Source organism: Oncorhynchus kisutch, unplaced genomic scaffold, assembly GCF_002021735.2.
Source record: "Oncorhynchus kisutch isolate 150728-3 unplaced genomic scaffold, Okis_V2 Okis04b-Okis11a_hom, whole genome shotgun sequence".
Taxonomy (NCBI): domain Eukaryota; kingdom Metazoa; phylum Chordata; class Actinopteri; order Salmoniformes; family Salmonidae; genus Oncorhynchus; species Oncorhynchus kisutch.
Window position 1 is genome coordinate 3,278,546 of NW_022261981.1, and position 10,910 is coordinate 3,289,455.

Consider the following 10,910-nt stretch of genomic DNA (forward strand, 5'->3'; position numbering starts at 1 on the left):
TGACCTCTGTTGGGACAAGCACAAGACATGACACACACACACACAGACACACACACACACTAGTTGACCTCTGTTGGGACAAGCACAAGACATGACACACACACACACAGACACACACACACACTAGTTGACCTCTGTTGGGACAAGCACAAGACATGACACACACACACACAGACACACACACACACACTAGTTGACCTCTGTTGGGACAAGCACAAGACATGACACACACACACACAGACACACACACACACTAGTTGACCTCTGTTGGGACAAGCACAAGACATGACACACACACACACAGACACACACACACACTAGTTGACCTCCGTTGGGACAAGCACAAGACATGACACACACACACACAGACACACACACACACTAGTTGACCTCCGTTGGGACAAGCACAAGACATGACACACACACACACAGACACACACACACACACTAGTTGACCTCCGTTGGGACAAGAACAAGACATGACACACACACACACAGACACACACACACACTAGTTGACCTCCGTTGGGACAAGCACAAGACATGACACACACACACACAGACACACACACACACTAGTTGACCTCCGTTGGGACAAGCACAAGACATGACACACACACACACAGACACACACACACACTAGTTGACCTCTGTTGGGACAAGCACATAGCATGACACACACACACACAGACACACACACACACTAGTTGACCTCCGTTGGGACAAGCACAAGACATGACACACACACACACAGACACACACACACACTAGTTGACCTCTGTTGGGACAAGCACAAGACATGACACACACACACACAGACACACACACACACTAGTTGACCTCCGTTGGGACAAGCACAAGACATGACACACACACACACAGACACACACACACACTAGTTGACCTCCGTTGGGACAAGCACAAGACATGACACACACACACACAGACACACACACACACTAGTTGACCTCCGTTGGGACAAGCACAAGACATGACACACACACACACAGACACACACACACACTAGTTGACCTCCGTTGGGACAAGCACAAGACATGACACACACACACACAGACACACACACACACTAGTTGACCTCCGTTGGGACAAGCACAAGACATAACACACACACACACAGACACACACACACACTAGTTGACCTCCGTTGGGACAAGCACAAGACATGACACACACACACACAGACACACACACACACTAGTTGACCTCCGTTGGGACAAGCACAAGACATGACACACACACACACAGACACACACACACACTAGTTGACCTCCGTTGGGACAAGCACATAGCATGACACACACACACACAGACACACACACACACTAGTTGACCTCCGTTGGGACAAGCACAAGACATGACACACACACACACAGACACACACACACACTAGTTGACCTCCGTTGGGACAAGCACAAGACATGACACACACACACACAGACACACACACACACTAGTTGACCTCCGTTGGGACAAGCACAAGACATGACACACACACACACAGACACACACACACACTAGTTGACCTCCGTTGGGACAAGCACAAGACATGACACACACACACACAGACACACACACACACACTAGTTGACCTCCGTTGGGACAAGCACAAGACATGACACACACACACACAGACACACACACACACTAGTTGACCTCCGTTGGGACAAGCACAAGACATGACACACACAGACACACACACACACTAGTTGACCTCCGTTGGGACAAGCACATAACATGGGATTTACTTTCCGTCCTCCGTCTCTCTTTTCTCTTTCATTTCCTCCTTTTTTCCCCGCCGCACTAATGAGAGCACTGACCTCATTACAAGCAGATTAGAAGCGCAAATACATTGTGTGTGTGTGTGTGTGTGTGTCATGTTATGCGCTTGTCCCAACGGAGGTCAACCAGTGTGTGTGAACTAGTGTGTGTGTGTGTGTGTCATGTTATGTGCTTGTCCCAACGGAGGTCAACTAGTGTGTGTGAACTAGTGTGTGTGTGTGTGTGTGTGTGTGTGTGTGTGAACTAGTGTGTGTGTGTGTGTGTGTGTGTGTGTGTGTGTGTGTGTGTGTGTGTGTGTGTGTGTGTGTGTGTGTGTGTGCGTACTCAATAGTTTTTGTGTATGCGCCAAAGAGTTTGTATGTACGCATTTGTGCATATGAGTGTGTGTGCGTATGTCCGTGTGTATTTGCACGTGTGTGTGTGTGTGTTTTGCGAGTGCAGATAGATTGTGGTCATGTTAAAAGTGGCCAGCTGATTAATAAGCAATTTAGCATGGCCTCTGGTGAATTAGAGACAAGCAGAGTGGGGCTCCAGTCTGAATATAATAACTGTAATCAGAGTGAAAAGGTTGTCATGCCAGCAGAGAGAAGGGAGAAGCTTTACTTCTCCTTGGGGATACAGAGAGGATGTCATCTAAAAAGTCTAACGTTGTGTAATAATTCAGGCTTATGTAATAAGTTGTTAATTGACATCAATATATAACTTGTGTGAAAGATCATGTTCTTTGTTGGTCCTTCACAGGGCTTTTCTCTCTCTCTCTCTCTCTCTCTCTCTCTCTCTCTCTCTCTCTCTCTCTCTCTCTCTCTCTGTCTCTCTCTCTCTCTCTCTCTCTGGTCTCTCTGGTCTCTCACTCTGTCTCTCTCTCTCTCTCTCTCTCTCTCTCTCTCTCTCTTTCTCTCTCTCTCTCCCTCTCTCTCTCTCTCTTCCTCTCTAACTTACAGTACCTCCTCTCCTTCTATGTCTCTCTCGCTAACTTATCTACTCTCTCTTTCTTCCCAGTACCTCCTCATTCCTCACTTTCTCCCTCACAGTACCTCCTCTCTGTCTAATGATGTCTAGGGGCTAAGTGTAAGATCAGAGTGGATCTCTTAACATTGATCTCTCCAGCGCCTTGATAGACTGGGGAGGTCTAGCCCTGTCCGCCCGAGTCCATCCCCATACCTCCCCTCGTCTCTCCTTCCATCTCCTCTCCTCTTTTCATCCCCTCTTCAAAAGCAGCTGCTCTTGTCTCTACTGCATGCTCTAAATCAAGTACACTCTCAAACCTCTGAACTCATTTCCCCCTCTCTCTCTCTCTCTCTCTCTATATATATATATATATATATATACGGCCTCTTCTCTCTCTCTCTATATATATATATATATACGGCCTCTTCTCTCTATCTTTCTCCATTATATATCCACCATCTCTGTTTTTTTATGCAAGTCAGTTAAGAAGAAATTCTTACTTACAATGATGGCCTACCGGGGAAAAGTGGGTTAAGTGCCTTGCTCAGGGGCAGAACAACAGATTTATATCTTGTCAACTCGGGGATTCGAGCTAGCAACCTTCCGGTTACTGGACCAATGCTCTAACCACTAGGCTACCCTGCCGCTACCTGCTACCTTTCCCATAATATTTAGTGGTATCACTCTAACCTGAGACCAACTTATGAGTCTCGAGCCCAGGTTCAGATCTTCCCTCTGTTCAACTTGCCTCATCACTCTAAATGAGGATCGAGCCCTCTGTCCCTTTCAATTACTGTTAGGATTAATGGTAGCGTTAACAGTTCCTCTGCATTAGTCAAGCTGCTGACTGATGCTAGCTATGAATGAGTCAGCCAGCAGTTAACGATGTGCAGATAGCAGCTATCATTCACCTGGATCATGTCTGAGGGTTTTCGCTTGTGGGAAAAGATGGGGATTTCCTGGAACTGTGGATGATATGAGAAAAAATAAGATTTCTGTCTTACACAACTCAGCAGTATAAAGACCAAGGAAGCCTCTTCTGCTTCTTCTTCTTCTTCATCTTCTTCTTCTGCTTCTGCTTCTTCTGCTTCTTCTCCTTCTTCTTCTTCTTCTTCTTCTTCTTTTTCTGCTTCTTCTTCTGCTTCTTCTTCTGCTTCTTCTGCTTCTTCTTCTGCTTCTTCTTCTGCTTCTTCTTCTTCTTCTTCTTCTTCTCCTTCTTCTTCTTCTGCTTCTTCTTCTTCTCCTTCTTCTTCTTCTGCTCTTCTTCTTTGTCTGCCTCTTCTTCTTCTTCTTCTTCTTCTTCTTCTTCTTCTTCTTCTGCTTCTTCTTCTTCTTCTTCTTCTGCTTCTTCTTCTTCTGCTTCTTCTTCTTCTTCTGCTTCTTCTGCTTCTTCTTCTTTTTCTGCCTCTTCTTCTTCTGCTTCTTCTTCTTCTTCTTCTGCTTCTTCTTCTTCTGCGTCTTCTTCTTCTGCGTCTTTTACACTTCCCTCTAACACAATACACATGGAAATATTGGACTATAAATTGTGCCTTCCTGTATTATACTGGTGCTAAAATGTTTATTCTATTCTACTGGGCCATTTACTTTATGTTTTTACTGTTTATTTTAGTTGTTTCATGGTCGAGAAGGAGCCTGCAGTAAGCATTTTGTTGGATGGTGTAAAAAAATGCATAATCCGTACTGTACATACAACTAATACTACTTGTACTGTACATACAACTAATACTACTTGTACTGTACATACAACTAATACTACTTGTACTGTACATACAACTAATACTACTTGTACTGTACATGCAACTAATACTACTTGTACTGTACATGCAACTAATACTACTTGAAACTTCTTCTTCTTCTTGACCACTTTGTCCATCCCCTCTTTCTTCTCCTCTTCATATAATTGCCTCTCTCCGATCCCTAATGACAGGGTTCTGTAGAACATTAAAGGGGACAAGGCAGGCCAGTGGAACAAATGGTGTCAGCGGTGGCTTTAAAGTTAGAGAGAGGAGAACTTGTGGTGTTCACAGACGGCATGCTTTACCATCGCTCTGCTTGAAAAGGACACATCATTCTCTTTCTCTCTATTTTTTTCATTCCCTCTGTTCTTTTTCTCTGTTTCATCTCTCTGTTCTCTCTGTGTCCCCGTCTGTCAGCAGGACAGTGAACACAGTTAAGACAGCTCTATCAAAGGACAGCCGCTTGGTTATCGATTACTCATGTCTGCCGCCCTACAATCCTCAAAGGCCATTGTCCATCTCTTGATGGTGCCTTTGCTTTTGATTGTGACCCCAAATCCAGTTGTGATGCAGGCATAACTTCAACCAAACCCAGATCCTCTACTGTTAGATCATTGCCAAGGCTGTTTAGTTTTTGAATCGGCCATGTTGTGTGGAGAGGAATAGGGAGAAGTCTGCTCAACCAATTACCTCATTTGGTGTTTGTTTTGCCCTTGCCCTTGCTGATGCGTGATTGGTTGATTTCTGCAGGGGGTGGAGTGGATCCAAGCCTACGTCCCAGACGCTGTGTGGTTTGACTATGAAACGGTGAGCATTCTGTTTACTTCATCTTTGCTTCCTTCCTAGAAAGACATGAAAAAGGAGTAGACTATTTACCAGAGCTTTACATAAAGCACACTGGAGAAGAGAACCACTGCTGTACTATATCATTCAGATTCAGAGGGATATAGATAAGGGAGGAAATATGTAGGAAGAAGGACAGAGGAGACACAGAGACACTAGAAAGAGAATCTCCCTGTCTCATTGATTAAAGGGGTGTTGAGATCCTGCGGGACCTTATTTGGGCATCACACAGCTGTGTAAAGAGCTTCTGATCAGATGAGATTTTAGATTGGTTTCCTCGCTGCTGCGCCTTGTCCTGGTGGGTCCAATGAGGTTACGGGGGTGGGAGGAGGAAGGGGTGCGGTGCAGTCAATTAGGAGGAAAAAGGTACCTGACAGGAGAGGATAGAAGGAGAGATGTTGGAGGAGATGAGAGGAACAGGAAGAGAAATGTTGGAGGAGATGAGAGGAACAGGAGGAGAGATGTTGGTCGAGATGAGAGGAACAGGAGGAGAGATGTTGGAGGAGATGAGAGGAACAGGAGGAGAGATGTTGGTGGAGATGAGAGGAACAGGAAGAGAAATGTTGGTGGAGATGAGAGGAACAGGAGGAGAGATGTTGGTGGAGATGAGAGGAACAGGAGGAGAGATGTTGGTGGAGATGAGAGGAACAGGAGGAGAGATGTTGGTGGAGATGAGAGGAACAGGAGGAGAGATGTTGGAGGAGATGAGGGGAACAGGAGGAGAGACGTTGGAGGAGATGAGGGGAACAGGAGGAGAGAAAATGGAGGAGATGAGAGTAAAAGGAGAAGACAAAATGAGAGGATAGGATAAGAGGAAAGAGAAGGGGAAGATGAGTTGAGGAAGGGGAGGAGAGGAGGAGGAAGACAAGTTGAGGTGGGGGGGAGTGGAGGAGAAGGAGGAGTGGAAGAGGGAACAAGTTGAGAAGGTACAGTGTAGAGCAGGGGGAGGAGTGGAAGAGGGAACAAGTTGAGAAGGTACGGTGTAGAGCAGGGGGAGGAGTGGAAGAGGGAACAAGTTGAGAAGGTACGGTGTAGAGCAGGGGGAGGAGTGGAAGAGGGAACAAGTTGAGAAGGTACGGTGTAGAGCAGGGGGAGGAGTTGAGGAGGGAACAAGTTGAGAAGGTACAGTGTAGAGCAGGGGGAGGAGTGGAAGAGGGAACAAGTTGAGAAGGTACGGTGTAGAGCAGGGGGAGGAGTTGAGGAGGGAACAAGTTGAGAAGGTACAGTGTAGAGCAGGGGGAGGAGTGGAAAAGGGAACAAGTTGAGAAGGTACGATGTAGAGCAGGGGGAGGAGTGGAAGAGGGAACAAGTTGAGAAGGTACAGTGTAGAGCAGGGGGAGGAGTGGAAGAGGGAACAAGTTGAGAAGGTACAGTGTAGAGCAGGGGGAGGAGTGGAAGAGGGAACCAGTTGAGAAGGTACAGTGTAGAGCAGGGGGAGGAATGGAAGAGGGAACAAGTTGAGAAGGTACAGTGTAGAGCAGGGGGAGGAGTGGAAGAGGGAACAAGTTGAGAAGGTACAGTGTAGAGCAGGGGGAGGAGTGGAAGAGGGAACAAGTTGAGAAGGTACAGTGTAGAGCAGGGGGAGGAGTGGAAGAGGGAACAAGTTGAGAAGGTACAGTGTAGAGCAGGGGGAGGAGTTGAGGAGGGAACAAGTTGAGAAGGTACAGTGTAGAGCAGGGGGAGGAGTGGAAAAGGGAACAAGTTGAGAAGGTACGGTGTAGAGCAGGGGGAGGAGTGGAAGAGGGAACAAGTTGAGAAGGTACAGTGTAGAGCAGGGGGAGGAGTGGAAGAGGGAACAAGTTGAGAAGGTACAGTGTAGAGCAGGGGGAGGAGTGGAAGAGGGAACAAGTTGAGAAGGTACAGTGTAGAGCAGGGGGAGGAGTGGAAGAGGGAACAAGTTGAGAAGGTACAGTGTAGAGCAGGGGGAGGAGTGGAAGAGGGAACAAGTTGAGAAGGTACAGTGTAGAGCAGGGGGAGGAGTGGAAGAGGGAACAAGTTGAGAAGGTACAGTGTAGAGCAGGGGGAGGAGTGGAAGAGGGAACAAGTTGAGAAGGTACAGTGTAGAGCAGGGGGAGGAGTGGAAGAGGGAACAAGTTGAGAAGGTACAGTGTAGAGCAGGGGGAGGAGTGGAAGAGGGAACAAGTTGAGAAGGTACAGTGTAGAGCAGGGGAGGAGTGGAAGAGGGAACAAGTTGAGAAGGTACAGTGTAGAGCAGGGGGAGGAGTGGAAGAGGGAACAAGTTGAGAAGGTACGGTGTAGAGCAGGGGGAGGGTGGGTACGGTGTAGAGCAGGGGGAGGAGTGGGTACGGTGTAGAGCAGGAGGAGGAGTGGGTACGGTTGTAGAGCAGGGGGAGGAGTGGGTACAGTGTAGAGCAGGGGGAGGAGTGGAAGAGGGAACAAGTTGAGAAGGTACAGTGTAGAGCAGGGGGAGGAGTGGAAGAGGGAACAAGTTGAGAAGGTACAGTGTAGAGCAGGGGGAGGAGTGGAAGAGGGAACAAGTTGAGAAGGTACAGTGTAGAGCAGGGGGAGGAGTGGGTACAGTGTAGAGCAGGGGGAGGAGTTGAGGAGGGAACAAGTTGAGAAGGTACAGTGTAGAGCAGGGGGAGGAGTGGGTACAGTGTAGAGCAGGGGAGGAGTTGAGGAGGGGAAGGACTGGAGGAGGGGAAGAGGATGACGAGTGGAGGGGGGGAGTGGGGGAGGGGGAGGAGTGGAAGAGGAAGACACGTTGAGGAGGGGGAGGAGTGGAGGAGGGGAAGAGGAAGACGAGTGGAGGGGGGAGTGGGGGAGGGGGAGGAGTGGAAGAGGAAGACACGTTGAGGAGGGGAGGAGGGGGAGGATTGGAAGAGGAAGACGAGAGGAGAGGAGGAGTGGGGGAGGTAAGGAGGAGGAGGGGGGAAGTGGAAGAGGAAGACAAGTGGAGGGGGAGGAGGGGGAGTAGGGGAGCACTACTTAGCACTGACAATGAGGCGATGCGATCTGAAATTACTTCTAGACGCTCTAGTGACTCCCTGCTCTCTCTCTCTACCTCCATATCCCAGATGGAGAATAGAGAATGAGAGAGAGAGAAGAAGTGCTCTAAATTGTCCTGAGCTGGTCTGAACATTCCGTCCTTAGGATGTTAGAAATTAATTGAGGTTTGGAATTTTTCTTTGAGCTGCTGTGCTGTGTAACTGTGTGTGTGTGTGTGTGTGTGTGTGTGTGTGTGTGTGTGTGTGTGTGTGTGTGTGTGTGTGTGTGTGAGCAAGTGAGCTATTTTAGTATGAGAAGGCAAAATACCCTCATGGACAGAGATAGGCAAGGGGGCTATAGGACAATCATCTCTCAGTCTCTCACTCCATCTCTGTCCTCAATACAGGTACATCTACTGTATGTATAAGAACATGTTATTCTGCTCTTTCTTCTGCCCAGCGTACTTTATGTTGTGCTTTTCAACTAGTTGATTATTTTCCCATTGACCAATCAGGAAGAGCGAATTACAGTCCGTAAGCAGCAAGTTCAGATGTACCTGCCTGCAGACAAGCTTGGTTTACACATCAGGGGCGGAGCTATTCTACCTATTCAGAGACCTGCGGTCACAACTGTTTACAGGTACACACATCCATGAACGATTGCACAGTCATGCACAGTATACGTAAACAATAAGGCCTGAGGAGTGCCTGGATACAGCCCTTGGCAGTGGTATATTGGCCATATACCACAAACCCCTGAGGTCCTGATTGCTTAAGTATACTGTGTCTGCTATTATAAACTGTTTTGTCATACCCGTGGTATACGCTCTGATATACCACAGCTTTGAGCCAAACAGCATTCAGGGTTCGAACTGCCAAGTTGATACATATTAAACAACTTCAAAGGGGTTCATTTCCCTTTTGATTTTAGTTCCTTGAAAAAAATGGTGACGTGTGTATGTGTCTGTGTGTGTGTGTGTGTGTGGTGTGTGTGTGTGTGGTGTGTGTGTGTGGGGTGTGTGTGTGTGTGTGTGTCTGTGTGTGTGTGTGTGTGTGTGTGTGTGTCTGTGTGTGTGGGGTGTGTGTGTGTGTGTGTGTGTCTGTGTGTGTGTGTGTGTGTGGTGTGTGTGTGGGGTGTGTGTATGTGTGTGTCTGTGTGTGTCTGTGTGTGTCTGTGTGTGTCTGTGTGTGTCTTGTGTGTGGTGTGTGTGGGGTGTGTGTGTGTGTGTGTGTGTGTGTGTGTGTGTGTGTGTGTGTGTGTGTGTTGTGTGTGTGTGTGTGTGTGTGTGTGTGTGTGTGTGTGTGTGTGTGTGTGTCTGTGTGTGTGGGGTGGGTGTGTGTGTGTGTGTGTGTGTGTGGGGTGTGTGTCTGTGTGTGTCTGTGTGTGTGTGGGGTGTGTGTGTGTGTGTGTGTGTGTGTGTGTGTGTCTGTGTGTGTGGGGTGTGTGTGTGTGTGTGTGTGTCTGTGTGTGTGTGAGTGTGTGTCTGTGTGTGTGGGGTGTGTGTGTGTGTGTGTGTGACTGTGTGTGTGTGAGTGTGTGTCTGTGTGTGTGGGGTGTGTGTGTGTGTGTGTGTGTGTGTGTGTGTGTGTGTGTGTGTGTGTGTGTGTGTCTGTGTGTGTGGGGTGTGTGTGTCTGTGTGTCTGTGTCTGTGTCTGTGTGTGTGTGTGTGGGGTGTGTGTGTGTGTGTGTGTGTGTGTGTGTGTGTGTGTGTGTGTCTGTGTCTGTGTGTGTGTGTGTGTGTGTGTGTGTGTGTGTCTGTGTGTGTGGGGTGTGTCTGTGTGTCTGTGTGTGTGTGTGTCTGTGTCTGTGTCTGTGTGTGTGTGTGTGGGGTGTGTGTGTGTGTGTGTGTGTCTGTGTCTGTGTCTGTGTCTGTGTGGGTGTGTCTGTGTGTGTGTGTCTGTGTGTGTGTGTGTCTGTTTGTGTGTGTGTGTCTGTGTGTGTGTGTTCCCCTCAGCCGGCGTAACCCCATGGGTCTGATCGTTACGCTCGATGACAACAACAGAGCAGCAGGAGAGCTATTCTGGGATGACGGAGACTCTCGAGGTATTTTAACAAAGTCAGACGGAGTTAGTGTGTATGTGTGTGTCGACATGTGTGTGTCTATATGTGTGTGTCTATGTTTGTGTGTAGGAGCACAACTTTTAGTTTAGAAGTGGGGGGGTAGCATATACAGTACCAGTTAAAAGTTTGAACACACCTACTCATTAGTTGGCTTTTCTTAATTGTTTGACCTATTTTCTACATTGTAGAATAATAGAGAAGACATCAACACTATGAAATAACACAGTGTGGTATCCAAAAATCATGTAGCCAACCAAAAAAGTGTTTCTTGGGACGATGAGGAATTGCTTGTATAATTCAACTCCCCCATCTCTCTCTCTCGCTCTCTCTCTCTCTCTCTCTCTCTCTCTGTGGTGGTCATCTCTCTTTCTGTCCTCTCTCCTCTCTCTTCTCTCTACTCTCTCTCTATCTCTCTCTCTCTCTCCCTCTCTCGTCTCTCTCTCTCTATGTTCTCTCTCCTCTCTCTCTCCTCTCTCTCTCTCTCTCTCTCTTTTCTCTCTCTCTCTCTCTCTCTCTCTCTCTCTCTCTCTACTCTCTCTCTCTCTATTCTCTCCTCCTCTCTCTCTCTATGTC

General features: G+C 47.8%; 1 protein-coding gene across 1 annotated transcript in view; it reads left to right on the forward strand.

Moving 5' to 3' along the window:
* Positions 1–10,441, forward strand: part of LOC109909504 (maltase-glucoamylase, intestinal) — a gene marked incomplete at its 5' end in the record, with an annotated part of 22,779 nt that extends 12,338 nt beyond the window's left edge. Inside the window, 3 exon segments of the mRNA XM_031813184.1 lie at positions 5,235–5,291; positions 8,791–8,915; positions 10,231–10,441. Of these exon segments, the coding sequence (XP_031669044.1) occupies positions 5,235–5,291; positions 8,791–8,915; positions 10,231–10,426 (378 nt within the window).
* Positions 10,442–10,910: the final 469 nt, after the last annotated feature.